This window comes from Trachurus japonicus, chromosome 13 (assembly GCF_045865225.1).
Source record: "Trachurus japonicus isolate A0001 chromosome 13, Traja_1.0".
Lineage (NCBI taxonomy): Eukaryota > Metazoa > Chordata > Actinopteri > Carangiformes > Carangidae > Trachurus > Trachurus japonicus.
In genome coordinates this window covers 18,520,772-18,538,289 of record NC_140919.1, presented here as the reverse complement: position 1 = coordinate 18,538,289, position 17,518 = coordinate 18,520,772, and the positions used below count along the sequence as shown (strand labels likewise).

The 17,518-nt window shown below is 42.6% G+C and overlaps 1 protein-coding gene across 9 annotated transcripts in view; it reads left to right on the top strand.

Moving 5' to 3' along the window:
* The first annotated feature begins 6,585 nt into the window (after positions 1 to 6,585).
* Positions 6,586 to 17,518, top strand: part of fli1 (Fli-1 proto-oncogene, ETS transcription factor) — a 32,226-nt gene continuing 21,293 nt past the window's right edge. For 2 of the 9 annotated variants that reach the window (XM_085795115.1, XM_085795114.1), the window contains exons 1-2: positions 6,592 to 6,828; positions 8,631 to 8,715. In XM_085795115.1, the coding sequence (XP_085651241.1) occupies positions 8,677 to 8,715 (39 nt within the window). In that variant the 5' untranslated portion in view covers positions 6,592 to 6,828; positions 8,631 to 8,676. Of the gene's footprint in view, positions 6,829 to 8,630; positions 8,743 to 12,195; positions 13,409 to 13,522; positions 13,804 to 14,427; positions 14,435 to 17,518 lie in introns of those variants that run through there. The other 7 variants (XM_085795119.1, XM_085795118.1, XM_085795111.1 and 4 more) reach the window with 6 other exon arrangements.

Sequence of the window (17,518 nt, the reverse complement as noted above, 5' to 3'; positions counted from 1 at the left end):
CAGAGAAACAGACGAAGGCCCCACGACCATCACTCATCCGTCATCCACCCAACTCAAAGCACAATGCAGCTGCATGAAGCTGCATGCAAGATACTTCATACATAAAATGCCTGATGCACGGCAGAATTTTAAGGTTCTCGTGAGATATGCAGGTGTCAACGAAATGCCTTGGAGTGAGATGTTACTATACGCAAACTGGAGCAAATCCTTTGCACTTCACAAGACAGTCAACTGGAGAACTCTAGCCCACCTGCTGCATTTGATTCAGCGTTCAAGACAAAAGAAGGACTCTTTCCAAAGTGAAAGTGCTATGATAAGTGAGCATGTGGGGGCTTGATCGAGGTTTGTCTCTCTTCCACTTTGACTCTCTGACTCCCACACTTTCTATTTCTCTCCATCTTTGCGTCTCTTGCACACGCACATGCAGCCAACCCCATCTCTCATCACCGCTGTCTGGCAGGGCGGTCTCTCTTTCTTTGTTTCTCTCCAACTTTTCACTCCCAGTCTCAAGCTCCGTATCCCATTTCCAACCGCCAGCCGACCCCACTCACCCACACCTCACTCACCCGTACTCCCACTCCACTCCCACCTCTTACTGTGCAGAAATGGGGGTTATTTTTAGAGCTCTGTTGATGGTTTAAGGATGTTAAGTCCACACTGTGCCATGGATTTTCAGTGAGGAAACAGGCTGTTTCTCTTCTTGCCCCCTCACTTCCATTTCATTTTCTACTCTGCATCCTCTCTTTCCTTTTCAAAAGCCCTTTCTCCACAACACCCCCTCACCAGCACACTTTCTCTTTCTCCCCTAGCTTTCCCTCTCTCTAACTGCCCAATTGTCAACACACGTTCTCACCTCCCTCCTCACACCTACACAATTCTCTCATTTTCTCATTCTCTCTTTCTCGTCTTCGTTCTCTGTCTTCCTAGCAGAGAGCTTTTTTTTCTTTTCTTCCCCTACATGCAATCTGGGCCTGTCATCATTCAAACTGCTCACCCACTCTGCAGTCTGTGTGTGGATGCTTTCAGAGGGGCACCTCACAGCATCGTGTCACAAGGCCTCATTCATGTTTGTGTCGCACTGAAGATCCAAACAAGTGAATATGCACAACTGCACGACTTTGTATAAATTCCTGAGACAGCAGCGCTTTAATTTCCAAGGCTTTGAATCTCATTCAGATTTTGAAGGCCACACATTTGCATGGACTGATTTCTGTCGAGTTGAAGAGAAAATACAAACCAGATAGCACAGTTTAAGAGCTCAATACTAGTTGACCTAGAAAACCTATGTAATAAAAATTATGAAAAGTACACCTCTGGCTGAAGATGCATAATCTAATGTAGTAGTGTCAATAATGAAATATTGATTTTGAATATGCATGTATTTTGCATTGGTTGTACTCAAGACTGTGTTTCTCTTTGAGAACAGTTCATTGCACAAACTCAACAGAGGACACTGACACTGTCACTCTTGTTTCACAGCTCAACTCTGCCCTCTATCTCTGGTTTACTGAAATGCAGATACAGCATGCTCAACTGTCATTTTCAGCAGGAGTGTGATACTGAAAAATACTGTGTGTGTTTGATGTTGAATAAAACAATTTTTGGGGTGAATTTTATGGACCCTTTTATCAGTTTCCCTCATTCTGACAAACCATGGTAGAATCTCTACAGCATCTTTTTTTTTTTTTTTTTTTTAATCTGCGCACTACCTGATGTGACATCTGAGCTGGTGCACTCTGCTGTCAGAACACAGTCAGAGAGCTGGCACGGCCACCTACTGGCTTCTGTGCCGTCTCAAATAGCCCTCACCATATGTTAACACTTTACTTCCCAAATACTCATGATGACAGCGTCGTTCTGTCTCTTTAAGACCCGACGTGGAATGCTGTGGTTTGCCTAGGCGTTTGGGGTAGTGCCCTCATCCACACATAAACACAACCCTAAAAGTGACTGTGAGGCACTCCTTGCTGTCTCTCTGTCCTCTTAGTCCCTTCCCTGGCCTGGTCCACACGAGTGAGGATGTCTCTTTGTGTTGTTCTGTGGCTTGTACGTTCGTTCTGTATTTCACTCCAGAGAAGAAAAACAATATCCTGACCTCATCTGGCTGGCACTGTGTCAGTGCATGTCTGTGTGCGTTTCCTGTTTCACATGCTTGTTTGTGCCACAGGTGAAAAAGGACGGGTTAAGTGTTGTATTTGGCCCCAACAAACATATTATCTTGCACATGTGAAGCCGTTGAGGAAGTATTTGTATACTGTATGCTGTCTTCGGATAGGTCACAGGTACAATTACAATTACCATTTTCTCAATGTGGTCTCAGTACATGACTGCAAGTTGCTTTTTCTTTTCTTTTTTCTTTTTTTAACAAAAACACCATTAACAAGAGAAGAGATTAAATGTTTTTATAACTTAATAACAAATATGAGCTAATTTCCTCAAAAAAACTTCACCACTGCTTCTTAATAATGTCTCCTTGTCTGAACAAAAGGGTAGTGAAGTCCCCAATGAGCAACCGCTAGCTTGAGCCAGAGAGCCCTCCAGTGGCGAGAGCTGGCACTACCACTCCCTATGAATAGGATCAATAGGCAAGCTCCCTTTATTAGATCCAGATTTGACCGTCTGAAGGCACAGATGAATGATTTTTGTAGTCTGGTGAGCAGCCCACATCGAGTTCAGCCTGTCAGACATGTCTGGGGGGACGTGGGGGAGGAAAGAGAGACGCGGGCCTCAAAGTAAAAGCCTTGAGAATGCGGGACAGGGGTAAACCCTAAACCTGAGAGCTCAGACCGGGCTAGCAGCCTTCCAGGGAACAACACTTTTCTTATTGAGCCAGCAGGCCAGACCCAAATGAGAGGTGACAGCATATTCATTTCACTCAGTGTTTTTCTTTAAGGGCTTTTTAAAATGCTGCTGAATGATGAGCGGTCAGTGGATTTATAGTTCAGGGGATGATTAAGGCTTTCTAAATGGCACTCCTTTCCTCCTGCTCCTGCTCACCCTGCGTTTTTCCACAAGAGCAGTCATTTTCAGGGGCTTTATTTCAGCCTCATGTTGTTCATGTAGGGATGACTCCCCCTTGGCAAGCTAGATTGATTTAAAATGTAAAGTGAGCACCTTGGTTTCCCATGCCCAGTCTGGACTGGAGGCAGGGTGTGTCCACACTTTACAGCTGAGCTGACATGAGATAAGTTGTCTGGGAAATCCTTAGACATACCCAGAGAGAAGAGTGTTTTGTGGTGTGTTGAAAGGTAATTATATGGGCACAAAACCAGAGCCATGAAGCACAGACGCACACACAGACACAGACCAAAGCACACCTCTCTTTTCCTTTGATAACCTGCATACCAGAATATATTGTATATAATGACAACATGCATTTTGTCTCGACACCATATGTCCGTCCCCAAACATCCAGTCTCCTAAGCTCTCATCTTAGCATTGCCCCCGGAGGCAAGAATACCAAGACTGAACAGATAAGGTCATATAGTGGACATATCAGCGGTGGCTCTGAACTGATGAGTGGCAATACACAAGAGGCACTGGGAGGTCGTAAATTTATAGGGATGCTATTACCTTCATAAATGCTTGCCTCATAAAATGACTGCCTTGCTTTAATTTAATACTTCCCCTTGCTAATTATCACCACACACACAAGTGGGCTGCTGTCTACACTCGGCATTGTGTGAGCGATTTTAAATATGGAGACAGGGCCACAAGTTCTGATGGGTGTTGGTACGTCTTCCAAGTTGTGTCTTGACATTAGACTGATGCTTTCTTAACATTTTCTAAGTCACAGAAAATGAAGCCCAAGCTCTGACGTTGCTGCAGCTTGTAATGTGAATGTTCATGGGATGAGAATTTCAAACAAGACCAACAGTTACAATGATTTAACCATTAACACCAGGAAATACATGCCCTGTTTCTCCATTAAGCCTATTATAAATAATTAACGCTCTAATTCAATACAACAGAGATGTTAAAGAACTATTAAGGGAGAGAAAGAGAGAGCTCCACTGTTTTGAACTTGTGTTGTTGTTGCTGTTACCTCACTAACTGTTCCATGTCTGGACCACAACTGCCTTGAAGCTTGCGTGAAAAGATTCAATATTCTGCCCTGCCTTCCCTGGTGCCACACTGCCATTTTCCTCTCTCCCTGAGGAGTGAAAACGGGGGGAAAAAAGAAAAAGAAAGAGGCTGGAATGAGACCGATCTCCATCTCCAGATCATCTCTCAGTAGCCCCTTCAACTAAATAAATAACTCATTACAGTTCAGAGTAAGGAGCTTCATTTACTCTAGGCGATGTAATCACAGATGTCTGTAGGTTGCCCACATCATCTCAAATACAAGTGCTTTTGGTGGAATCCCAAGAGAAGGAGCTCAGAAATGTTAACATACCAGTGAGGAAAGACTGGCAGTGGACTGCATATGGGAAACTGTTGATGGTAGATTGTTTGGCCAAAGTGCAGTAGTGGGATTGAGTCTGCTTAATAAAGCACAAGGGGAGATTCTGTTTTGCAACCTTATGCTAAATCAACATGAACGACAATCGAGACTGTCAAGAGTCCTGTTGGAGCTCTCCACAAGAGGTACGATCACCTCACAGCTACATTCCACGTTTAATGTCATTACCACGGCAAAAAAAAGTACAAAAAACAAGAAGTCCTTGATGGTGCAAGACTTGATGAAACAACCAGACTGAGGTCTCAAAGGATTTGCACATAATATATTCAGTTTTTTTTTTTTTTTTACCTCCTTCAAAAACACATGAGAGGGTGTCGCCACATTGGACAAAGCAATCAGTGTCAAAAGGGTTTAGACAATTACAGCAGGCCTATTCAGCAACTGTTGATATCCGACATAGTGCTGTCGTGGCATTGTGTGATTAAACTTTATGTTATTATAACAGCATTAGAAAACACTAGTACTGTATGGCAGGGAGCACAAAGAACTATGGATACCATTTCCAAACAGTTTTCTGCAGTGCAAATAATAATAAATCACAACTTATTTTTCCTTTCAAGATAAACTCAATCAACCCCTGCTGGCTTTGACACATTGACCAGGTACTGACAGCTGGATGCTTCCGCCTTTATTAATACTTCCATCAACAGTAGAACAAAATATCATATGTTTTTTATTCTTCATATTTCGCTCTTTGAGAATTAAATAGTTGCTGTTCAAATGTGCTGGAAAACTTCTTCTACTGTATCCTCAGGAAGGCAACACAGCAGGCCCATGAATGCCATTTTTCAGTGAAACGGATGTTGGGATTTCCGTCCATTGTTTCGTGCTGGGAACACCATTATCAATGTTGTTGTTCTTAATCATTGCATTAGGAAACGGTGCAACAAACAGAAGGTCTAGCCGGTGATGAAAGACGACCTTTTTACCAGATGACCCCCCCACCCCCACCCCTAAATACTGTTAATCAGTGAAGCCAGTCCTAATAGGCCTAATATGTGGCGTTTAAGGGTTGCATTGTATAGATTTTACGTAACAAAGTGTCGTTATTGAAATTCCTCGCCAAAGAAATCAACCTGTTTTATGTTAAAGTTTTCATTCATGGCTTTTCTTATATCCTTGCATCACTATTTGACAGCAAAAAGGCTGCCTTGTACAATAGGTCTCGCGCTCATCTCATATAGGCTCTGCAATGCAACAAAAAAAAGAAGAAGAAAGAAAAAGAAAAGTTACAGGCGACTTCTCTGTTTCACTTTGGTTGCTCTGCGTGAAATAGCGACCTTGATGAGGCTATAAAATGCTATGGTTGGGCGACTTTCCTCACCGTGAATTGCCCCACATCCTTTGGTGGGACTCTGGTCGAAGCTGAGGGCAGCAAAGTAAAGGAAATGAAGTTAGTGAACTGAGTGGGGTCAACTGTGCAGGAAAAGACAAACCCGCTGCGGAGGAACTCGTGTTGCTGTTGTATTCCTACGGGAACTGTCACCATGAGGACATGCAGGAGCGTGAATGAGCGTCTGCGTATAGACCATTCAAAATAAAATAGCCTCCACTGTTTGTTTGTTTTTTTGCTTGTTTGTTTCTTTTTCTTAATAAGAGCTCATAGCTTGAACCGAAGGGAATGGACATCCTTCTTTCCAGAAATGTAAGAATCCAGGGACTGTCCATTTCTCCAGAAATACATTTTGAATAAGTCTGGTTATGAATCTTTTATTTATTTATTTATGTTTTCATATTAAAAACGTGTCTTTGGTCCAAATGAGTCTGAATATGTGAAAACACGTTGCCCATCACTTAATGTGCGGGTGGGTAAGGTTTGCAGGTGAGAGGATCTCTGGGCTACAATCACATTTTCTTAGAAGAAACATGTTGTTTTTGCAGTGACGCTTGTGGTGCGTTTGAAGTTCTCTAACAGTTCACGCAGCAGTTCACCCGCACGCGCTACTGCTGCTGTGGTGCACGAGGAGGGGGGGGGAAATAACAGAAAACTAATAAATAAATAACAAGTGCAGAAACATCTTTAAAAAAATATATTTACATATTTAGAGACACGTCTTTCCTACAGAAGAATCTGCAAAGCAGATTTATGACGCTCTTTCTCTCTCTTGCTTTCCCCTTATTTCATGGTTCAGTGGCCTCACACGGCAGGCAAGGGGAGGTTTTCTCTCTCTGCTCATTGGTCGCGGCTTTCCCATCTCAGGAACATTTCCATTCATACACCCGGCGCTCCTTTTCAGCCCCTTTCAAAATAACTCACTGTCATCATCATCGGGAAAACGGCTTTGCCTGAACGGGACTAATTATTGAGAATTGGAGGAGGCGTGATTCGATCGAAAGACATCAAGCGACGCACACGGTAACGACAGGTGAGTGTGAAAAATAACAAAGGCGGATTTGGCGTTTCCTGAAGTCTCGCGCACTCTGCAGCGTAGGTGTGCGTGCAACAGGACGGTGCATCATTTGCACTTGTTTAAATTGTTGTTTTTGAAGGCACAGACTGGCTGTAAAGTGCAGCAGATTGCGCCTGCAGTTGATTATTTAAATGCACTCCTCGAAATGACTGCGACAGTGAAATGAAGCTGCAGCCTCCATCCGCTTTCTTCTCAATGTTTTGTTGTCTTATCGCAGCAGACTCGTTCTTCAAAGTTGTACCTTATTCGAAGTCTGACTTCAATCGGACTTTTGCAATCGAAAAACACAAGCTCAGTTCGTCGGAGTCTCACTTTAGGGGAGTCTATAGGTAAAGTGGAGAGTGGAGAGGGAGAGGGAGGAGGGGGGTGGAATGCGTATTAGCTGAAAATCAGTTGGCTCTCGGTTATGATGGATAACAGCAAGGTAAGATGCTTAAAATGTAACACTAGAGGGGTCCCGGCCCACGGGGCTGTCTCGGAGGAAGGTTCACGCCGTTATTCACCAGTCCTCCTCTGCCTAATTGGCTGCAGATGCGGTATCCTATGCGCTTTTTACCGCGTAGAAATTGGATGCATTTGGGGAACTTTATGAGGCGAGGCCTGCGTGGAGAAGACAAAAAAAAGAAGGAGAAAAAAAGAAAAAGACAAGGGTCCCTTACAAGTATTTAAACCCTGCCACGTTCGTGTATAACTCCCCCCACCTCCTTTTTTTTTTTTTTGGTTAATTTATCATGGGGCAGGAATTCAATGCGCAAAAAACTTAAGCGGGAACGTGAAATTGCGCAGTAAAAGAAGGAGAAATTGTGCTGCTATTTAACTCCTGATCGCGTGTAGGAAGGTACAAGCCCCCCTACCCTCCCTTAAAAAAAACTATTTCTTTTCTTTTGGATTTCCCTGTCAGGTACTGGCTTAAGATCAGAAGAGCCTGAGATCTGCATCCACCTCTAATTATACTAAAAATGCACAGTCGAAAACTAAATAAATAAAAGTTCATTGTATATTTATAACCCTGACAGGTCAAAACTTGCATGCTACTGAACGGGAGAGAGATGTCCCATAGGCCTTGTTAAGATACGTTAGGCTTTAATGGTGCGTCCTGGATGCCATTATAGAGGTCCATATACGTTAATTTGCTTTATCACACAGTCCATATAACAGCCGTTTGTGATGGTATATGCCACTACCTTCCTAATAATTGCACAGGGAGGGAAGGGCTAAAGACACCGTCCTCTAAGTGCCCTTTCACCCTAGACTTTGTAAGCTGCACTTATTAAAGCGAAAAGTGTTTCAATATGTGGTAAGCTTTAGGGGGAAAACGTGATGGGGGTTGGGATGAGGCCCCTCTTTTTCTTCATGCTGCCCAGCTCTTATTGGAGCTCACTCCTGTTGGAGTAGTTCATTCTCTTTACCAGCAGGTTAGTGGTGTAATTTCCATCTGTTGGTGTTGTTAATCTATGGCCAGCTGTAATTAAAACCTGGCCATATCTAATACCACTGACCACTGCTGAAAGAAGAAGAAAAAAAAACGAATGAATGAAGGCATTATGTGCAGTTACACATACATGGGGCATTAATTAAGCACTTTTGACTTGTGCTTTATTTTGGTATAAGTGGTAAGTCAAGTGTGCCTTATGTTTAAGCTAAAATAAACAACTAATAATGACTAATAATAATGGAATAATACCTATGATAATAATGATAAGAAAAAGGATGTCATTAAGTTATGATTGACTCTCTGTGTTTTCCTTTTCTCCCAGGGCCCACTGGACACTGAACACCCTTGGGCCTGTCTGTCAAGTAGACATGTTTCAAACTGTCCCTGACACCTCGTCTTACGTCAAGGTAAGACACCACCGTCTCTTCGATCAGGTAATGTTGGAGGGACAAAGTGGGGTCCTTTCATTTCTTTTTCAAATTCCGTGCGATATTAATATCCCAAATAGCCTAACATGAGAAAACTGGGGTTTCTCCAGTCAGCGGAGGCGATGAGATGATCTTAACATGTTATTCACATCTGAAACTATTAAAATGAAGTCTTTACATTGACAGTTTATCCAGATCTTATATAAATATTGTTACAACATTAAATGACAACAGCATAACACATGTGGCTTTACCATGATGCACATAACACGCCTGGTGCATTTGTGTTGGACCTCCCTGCATGTTGACACTGTTAAAGAAACATGGCTGTGTTGTGATCTGTGTGAGTATTGATTAGATTTATTTTGTCTTCAACCCAAGAGCTACTTCTGTTATGGTTCATTATCATGTTTGACGTCATGAATCTCTCTCTCAGTCTGTCTCTTTCTCTCTCTCTCTTGCTCTCCCTCTCTCTGCCACAGTGCTGAGAATGTAAATAAAGCAAACAGCGCACATCTGGTTTTCACATCAAAAAAGAAAAAAGTGCATCGTGCCACATATGGCGCAGATCCTGCATTTCTGCTACATTTCTGAAGCGCTCCAACCATGAAATATTTCTTTTTGATATAAGACCGTGTATGACCATATAGGCTAATGCCCAACATGATGTTCCAGCGTGCACTTTGCTCGCAAGTTGTCTCTGTGAATCTGTGTGGCTTGCATGACGACGTTAGCTCACATTAGAATAATATACCGAGGGGTGACTGCTCAGATTGTGCCTCATTAAAATGAGCCATTATGCAGAGGCGGGCACGGTGATATCTCCATAATCAAGGTATTTTTCCAAGGGCGACTTGCTAATGTTTTGAAGACTTATTCCCCCTTTGAATAAGGGCTCTTTTCATCCAGGCGCAGCGTTTGTGCCACAGCGGAGAGACTCGGAGTTTTAGGGCTCAGAACAATTCCCGATTTGTTGTAAGCGAGTTGAATGGTGAGGAATGTTTTAGGAGAAAATATGATTTAAAAATGAGTCTCTCTGCCCTCCTCCTGTAAAGAAGACAGGAGGCCAGTGAAGGAGGGAAAGAGGTTAGGAGGACCTGAGCAGGAAGGCGACTTAACTTCCAATTTTACAGTTACTCGCATCTCATAGCTTTTTTTTTTTTATTTGCTGTGGAAATGCAGCGTAGATTATTTATTTGCTCTGATTCCAGATATGTTATTTATTGTATTTTTTTTCCTTCTTCTTCTTCTCGGATTCAGGGTTGGCGTGTGTGTGTGTTTTTTGCGTGCAAGTGCTGCACTCACTCACTTACTCAACTCACTCACACACATTCAGGGAGATATTGGTCAGAATGTGGCACGCCTCAATACGAAATTTAAAAGAAATATCCCTCGTTCAAGCGAATCCACGGCCCAGCATTTGGTTTTGTTTGGTTAAGGCCAGGCGAGACTGGAACTCTCCAATAAAAATAAATCTCAAATTAATTATGGCCTAGAGCGAGGGGCCAGACAGTTCGTGCTTATATGCGCTGCAGACTCCACTTTTTGCCCTCAGTATTTTGACTCGGGCTGTCTTTTAGCCCGAGAGAAGGAATGATCTGAATACAAGTCTGCAGTCTAATAAACAGCAACTTTAGCAGGCTCACATGGACTGGGACTATTTCTTCATTGTAATAACAGTTCGCTCCGCTGAAAAGTTTCTCACAACACTCTGAAAAAAACAAAAACATAACTTCCCACACTAGATTGAAAAAAAAAATGTCTTGATACAAAGCATGAAACAAGAAAAAGGATGGGTCGTTTGGGAGAAATCCACAAGCATGTTGACTTTTTTCTAAGAAACAAATAGGAAGCAGGACTTCTGAAAATAAGCTGCCTCCTCATTTTATTTCCCCTTTATATCTCCTCTTTGACAGACTGTTTGCACTTGTTGAGCCAATGTGACAAATAAAAGCCTAAACACCCACTCTTTTTTTTTTCCTTGTGTATGACATTCAACTCTGTTCTCTAAAACTTAGATCTTCATATAAGCTAAAGAAGAAAGGATGGGCCTAACAATTGAAAGGCTGCTGAACATAAACTCTCCATAGTGTCCGCCCACCTCTGGCTTGTTGCCTCAGTGGAGAGACAGAGGAGCTACTGGCTCGTGGTGTAGGCTAAGGCAGAAATGTCTGGCTGTCTAGTTCCAGCGTCAAGCCAGATGTTCTGTGGTTCACTGTGTAAACCAACTTGCATCTGTTTATTGGCCTTCCAAAATGTTTGTTACCACTGTATTCATTATGGTCTTGGTAGGTCCTGGACCCCCAGCCCTCCTTATCAGCTTTGAATCTGGGGGTGGCAGGTTATTTTAATACATGGATGGAGTAATGTTGTCTGTGTCATTTGAAAAGCATCCTGTAAATTCCATAACATTGCATTTCAGCTACTTACACAACCTAAACTATGTTTGAAGGGTAAACTTTACTTGTATATTAATGGAAACTGGTGATATAAATCCCCCCAAAAATACACACATCACAGTGTAAAGTGGTGGTATGGGGGTATTTTAGGATATGTGTTTGTAGAAGCGGTCATAAGGCTCTGTGAGGTGAATCACCAGCTCCAGAGTCACAACTTAAGCCACTCACAATGGCATCATTAAAATGAAAGGACTGTATCAAACCCACAGATGCAGGAATGTAGTGAAGAAAGAAAGAAAGAAACCAAACCAGTCACTGAAGAGTTAAACAAGGTGTCTCCCTTAATTACACGAGTCTGAACTGGCCTCAGGCAGGAGAAGCCTTGACCCTTAGCAGGATCCAGATGTGGTGGTCCCAAGGGTGGGGGCCCACAGCCCCACCAGACCCCCGAGTCGAAAGCAGACAGGCCGGCCCTGCTGTCAGTCGTCGCGGCGGCGTATGGGCCGCTCCCCAAGGCAAAACCCCAACACTGCAAAAAATATTCATCATCATTTCACCTCAGTTGTAGTAGGTCCATATTGTTAAACATTATAAAAACAGGCGGTGTAATGAGATATATTCACATTGTGTCCAAAATAAGGTCTTAAAACTATTTTTTTCCTCATCAAATGTGGTTTTCTTGATACTGATGGAATGATCCGATTTTTCCAAACTAGACTCAAGCTTGTTAAAAAAAATCCCTTAAACAAGTATAATAGTAAAGTATGTTTTAAAGTCTCTAAATCTAAATTACCTACTTGTTAGATTTATATGTTTCATTTGTCCTTAGTAAAAAAAAGAAAAGAAAAGAAACAACACTGAGATGCTGAATATGGCAATACATTTGTGAAAACGGACGTTTCTTGCAGTGTTATTGGCCTGGTCACGTTCAGAGCTGGCTCCATGTCTAGCATCTGCACTAAAATTATGCTTGAATTGATGAGGGCAATTTCATAGGGTAGACGAAAAGAAGAAAAAAAATACCTATGTGGGGGTGGGGATTAGTGGATTTGTGTTTCTTTTTAGGTTCAGGCGAGTAGAGGAGGGAAACGATAGAATAACAAAAGCAAAGTCAATGTCTACTGCTGGTGATAACAATTTAATAATATATTTGAGTTTGTGTTGTTGAGGCAGGCTGCGTGTCATCCATTCAGTCCTGTGCTGCAGCAGCAGCAGACGCACACGTGTAGAGCAGACCCTCAGACTATAGTGCGGTTAGGAGCTGAATGCTTGGATTTTATTAATGGTGTCTCAGGGAAACTTCACAGAAAGCTGTAACAAAAAAGACAAGGTTGCAACAGCTCCTGCCATAGGTGTTCAGGTTTTCTGTGCTGTCTTGATTTAGAGCTCCATCAGCAGCCCAACGTCTGGGAGAAACATCTGTCAGGATCAACTTTATTTAACGTGGGCTATCACTTTTCACTTGGAAATATAGAATAAAACAGAAAATATATTGATTTACTGAAGGATGGAGTCACAGCCAGATGCAAGTGTGAAGTGTAGGCGTGATCCTTAAAACGCTTTTATAAAAAATAAAAAAAAGAAAGAAAGAAAACGTGGGATCACATAACTTGTAGTGTCATGTGACAGCAAACCCCACTCCAGAAAACCTTGGTTAAATGTGTGAAGAAATAATTCAAAAGTCTGACAAATAGTAAACCCGTCCACACCATCTGTGCCATTAGTGGGAAAGCAAAACACAAAACTCTATTCTACAGCATGACTACACAGCAATGGCTGTGCACAACGCAGGCAGCCATCCTGTAAATATTTCCGAACAGAAAAACATAACAGCGGAGCGAACACAATTGTTTTCCCTGCTTATCTCTCTGGGACAGTATCCTGCTTTTTTGAAGGCAGGGCTTTCGGTGACACACAGCTTCCTTCTCAACCTTCTCAACAGTGGTGACTTCACTTCCCAAATTTAGAGGAAAGAAAAAACTCAATCCGGTAAAAGTGTCTCTTTCTCTCCGCCACATACCGGGGGCTGGAATTAATTCAGGAGCGTGTCATGTTTGGGATATTGTCGGGGTCCGCTGAAAATTGCGCAAAATGGACGGAACTATTAAGGTAAGGGTGGAGAACGGGGTGTATGAGTTTGTGGGAGACTGCTTTTTCGGAGTTGCGCCTCCTTTTTTTAAGCAATGGGTTGAAATGCCCCTCTGTGTCGGTCTGTGAGCTGGGACCTCCAATCTGACGACGATGAGCGGCTTTTTTCTCTCGGTCTGAAAGCGGTAACCAGATTTCCTTCTTTTTCCTCCTTTCTTTGAAAGTATCCGCTGTCCTGTTTTTCAATAAGATGCCTGGTTGAGAGGATACGCTACGGTGTGGATTTAAGGCTAAATCAGAATCACGCTTTGGATTTTGGGGGAGACCAAGCGCACAATTACGCACGTCTGGAAAGACACAAAGGAGTGGTTATTTGTTTCAGACTACGCGCTGTGGGCTGTTATTCCATATAGGTATAAGTTATCCACGAGTTCAACGCCTTGGTTTAGTCTGGGAAGCGGGGGATTGAGCAATAGCTGTGACTGGATGTACTGCTGGATGCGATGTGTCGAGCTGCGCAACAGCGGTGTGGCACATCGCCCGGCTCGGTCCGAAGATTCGACCGTGGCTCAAAGAAACTGTGATGATTTGTTGCTTTAGAAAGAAGTAATCTTCCCGTCTCTGTTGCTGATGACTGTTGTAAGTGTTTTTCCCCTCCGTTATCGGACAGAGAGTTTTGTCAAAGCGTATGGAAAGCTGTCATTTGGCAACTTCATGCGGTAACTGCACAATTTGCAACACTTTAAACCACAGGGCTTCACAATGATACCTTGGCTTGCTCCTTATATAGTTACACAACTATTTTGAAATGGTATGTTGGTAGTCAAGAGTGCTGGTCCACATTAACATTGGCTACTGGCCCCCGACAGTCAAATTCCAGATGTATTATGGCTGCAGCCACCAGATGTTGAATGGCAAGTCCCTAATAGTTCACCCTGCCATGCGTCCAGTCCGTGTCCTCTGGTTAACAAGTCTAAGCTCAGAAGAATGCAGCAGCATCTGCATTTACTCTTATTGTTGCTGAAAAGTGATGCATGTGACTTATTTTCTTTTTGGAAATTTAAAGTAGCTGGTTTGTGGCGGCTGGGTGTGGTGTGAGTTTTGGAGGAGTGTAAACGTTGGCCAGACAAAAATGTCAGGCTGCATATATAGTCACTTTGAATCCCGTTATTCGCAGCGCTCTGGGTGTTTTTGTTATGTACAGCATGGAGGTGAATGACACACAACAGGGACATGAACGTCTCAGCTTGGATGTCCGCAACAAAGCAAGACGTTGTGTGAATTAATATAATCATAATTGAATCCCTGTGTGTAAATGAGTGGCTGTGAGCTGCATTCATGCTCTCTAAAAGAAAGGAAGGGCTCTCTAGCCATGAGAGCTTCCTGTCCTACACAATCTTTTCCTGACAGGTTTCCTCTTCCTTCTTAAACAAAAGACAGGAATGCCCCCCCTCCTCCTCCCTACCTCTACCCCCCGCATACCCCGGGTGGCTACTGCTTAGATGGCTGTGTGTGAACGCCAAACAGACACACGTGCAATTTGGATGTTGGAGCTATTGCATGTATATATATCCAGTCCGCCCCAGACGTGTGGTGACGCACTTGGAGAGATAGACTTGGCTGATGTAAACAGAGCAGAGGTGGCTCCCAGCAGGTGTCACACTCACACAACGCTTACGGTATAACGGTGCTTGCAGCTTCACAGCTGAGCTAGGATGTTTTTTTTCTTTTTCCTCCTCCTTTGTCTTGATATAGATTTATGACATAGTGAGAAGCCATATCTTTAAAAAAAAAAAAAAACATTTTCCAAAAACAAGTTTTCAAAAGGCTTAACGTTTTATTATGTCAAAATGTTCCTAGTGATTGGTTATGTGATCATGATTTTAGATTTTTGGGCACAGACTTTGGGAGAAGTTCCTGTCTAGTGCTCAAGGTAACCATTTCACAAAATATCTACAGACAGAAAAAAAAAAAAAAAAAAACACAGACTAACTGCCTTTGGCGCTCACTGGCAGTGTGTGTGTGTGTGTGTGTTCCTCTCAGATACTGGAAAGAAAACACAGCAAATTGGCACTGCTCTGTCATCCTTTCAGCGTCTCCTCATGAGTGTGGCGAGCTCCTATTTAAAAAAAAAAAAACCTCATGCAATCTTGATAGGCATGCACCACTTGCCAATCATGGCTTCAATTGCACAGGCTGATATGTCACTGTAAATATAACATGTAACAGTCAAAATAGCCAACTGAGCCCTTATCGGGCCGTAATGAGACATTCCCTCACTCTTCTACACTTTATCATCCACAGACGAGCTGCTGTGCTCTGCTCAGATAGTGAGTCCTGCTGCCAGTGCTCAGACTATGATGGATCCACTGATGAAATCACTGGAAAATCTAATTCTGGCGGGTTGGTTAAGCGCTCCTGGAGAGATTCAGCTTTTTTTTTTTTTTTTTTTAATCCAACCATTAACCTTTAGGAAACCTTAAGCGTTTGTTGTGTGTTTGTCGTATGGTGGAGGCCTAGCTATCTGCCAGTGGGAAGAAACATTAAATATGGCACCTGAGACTCCTCTCAAGTTAGTTTAATATGAAGTTGCCAGTTTCCCTCTTAATATTATCAAACCAGAATATTGGTGCACTAAAACAGCTTTAGGACTCTGTAAATCTTTGTGTCATTACAATACAGCCAGCCAGTAATCAGGCTGTGGTATTACAACAGAGGGCACTATGGTGCAAATGACTTCACTATAGTCCAAGTCTTCACCTTACTTTCACTGCTTTCTGTTAGATAAGTTTGGTCATATGGTGAGCAACATAGATTAGGTACTGATCATAAGTAAAACTGTCATCGATATATTTCTTGCTGGAGCACTAAGATTTACACTGACATGAGTTCTTCTTAGTCACTCGGCTATACTACCATAAAAGACAAAAGGGGTTGTGATCACTCAAAATAGAGTTGGTGACAGAGCATCCCTGACATTTATAGTCAATGTGGTGTTTATGTGTGCGCACACACACACACACACACACACACACACACACACACACCACATACATACCTACTGAATCTCCATTTGTGCTGATGCAAACGTTTGCTCCAAAAAAGAGACATATGTCATTCACATAGGCCTAAGTGAAGACTTTCGACTCGCATGAAATGTCCTAGAAAGGAATGGTACTGAAGTTATGTGAGATCAGGAGGATTTCACTTTCATAAAAGTAACATTTTAGAGAATGCAAACGACATGTTGGAAATATTGATCAATGAATATCAAGTAGCATTTTTCCCCTGAAGCAGATATGTGGCATTTTGGAATGAAATAATTCAGTCCCAGGGGATTAGACACGTCTCGGTCTAAGCTGTGCCATCAGATCCTATCAGATCCAGATGTGCATCAGACCTGAGCCTAATCCTTAGCAGAGGCATATGACTATAATGATTTCACTTGATATTCTGACTTGTTTTTTTTGTTTTCTTTGTATTTGTTTCTTTGATTGTTTTTAACAATGATGGATGGAGCATTTAAAACAAAGGCTGACTCATCAAGCCATTGTGAAGAAGTTTCTACATCCTGTGCCAGCTACAAGTTAATGCTTGGCACCAGTCTGAGATGGTGACACTGACCGACTCTGTTCACTGTCAAGCACCACAAGCGGTGACATCTGCGTGTGAAAATGCGACCCATCAAGTGGATAATCCATGCTCTACTTCCAAGACATTACACGAGGAGCATGTTGAAACCACGTAATATCTTGGCCGGCCCTGAGTTTCTGCGTTTGTTTTCTTTAATAAACTTACATTGCTCCAGCTGAGCCACAGCAGAAGGGTCAGTGTAGCCGCGACCCCCCCACCCCCCCTTGCTTCTGTTGAGTCTTCAGCTGTGGAGGGAAGCCCAAGGCCCAGACAGGACAGACACATCAGGGCCTGACAGGGGATTTTTGTGTCCAGTGAAGTTAAGAAGATACTGATAACGGGCCACAGAAAATTATTATACTGCCAGAGAATTTATTTTACAGTACATTTGTCATGTCAGCACAAGAATTAAATGTGAGATTCATGATTTTGAAAAAGCATTTTTTGTTAAATGTAAATATCTAATGGCTACTGTTGAAAAAAACTCCAATGGATCATACAGTATGTTTAATAAACCAGTTTGTTGGATGCCTCCAATCTTACAGCTCTGTCTTACTCCACTGTGGGCATGATTGAAGTCATCCTAACATCAACAGGAAACGACAGTTGCTACATGGGCTGTGTACACAAACCACTTAGGATGCCAGACTGTGATATGACCT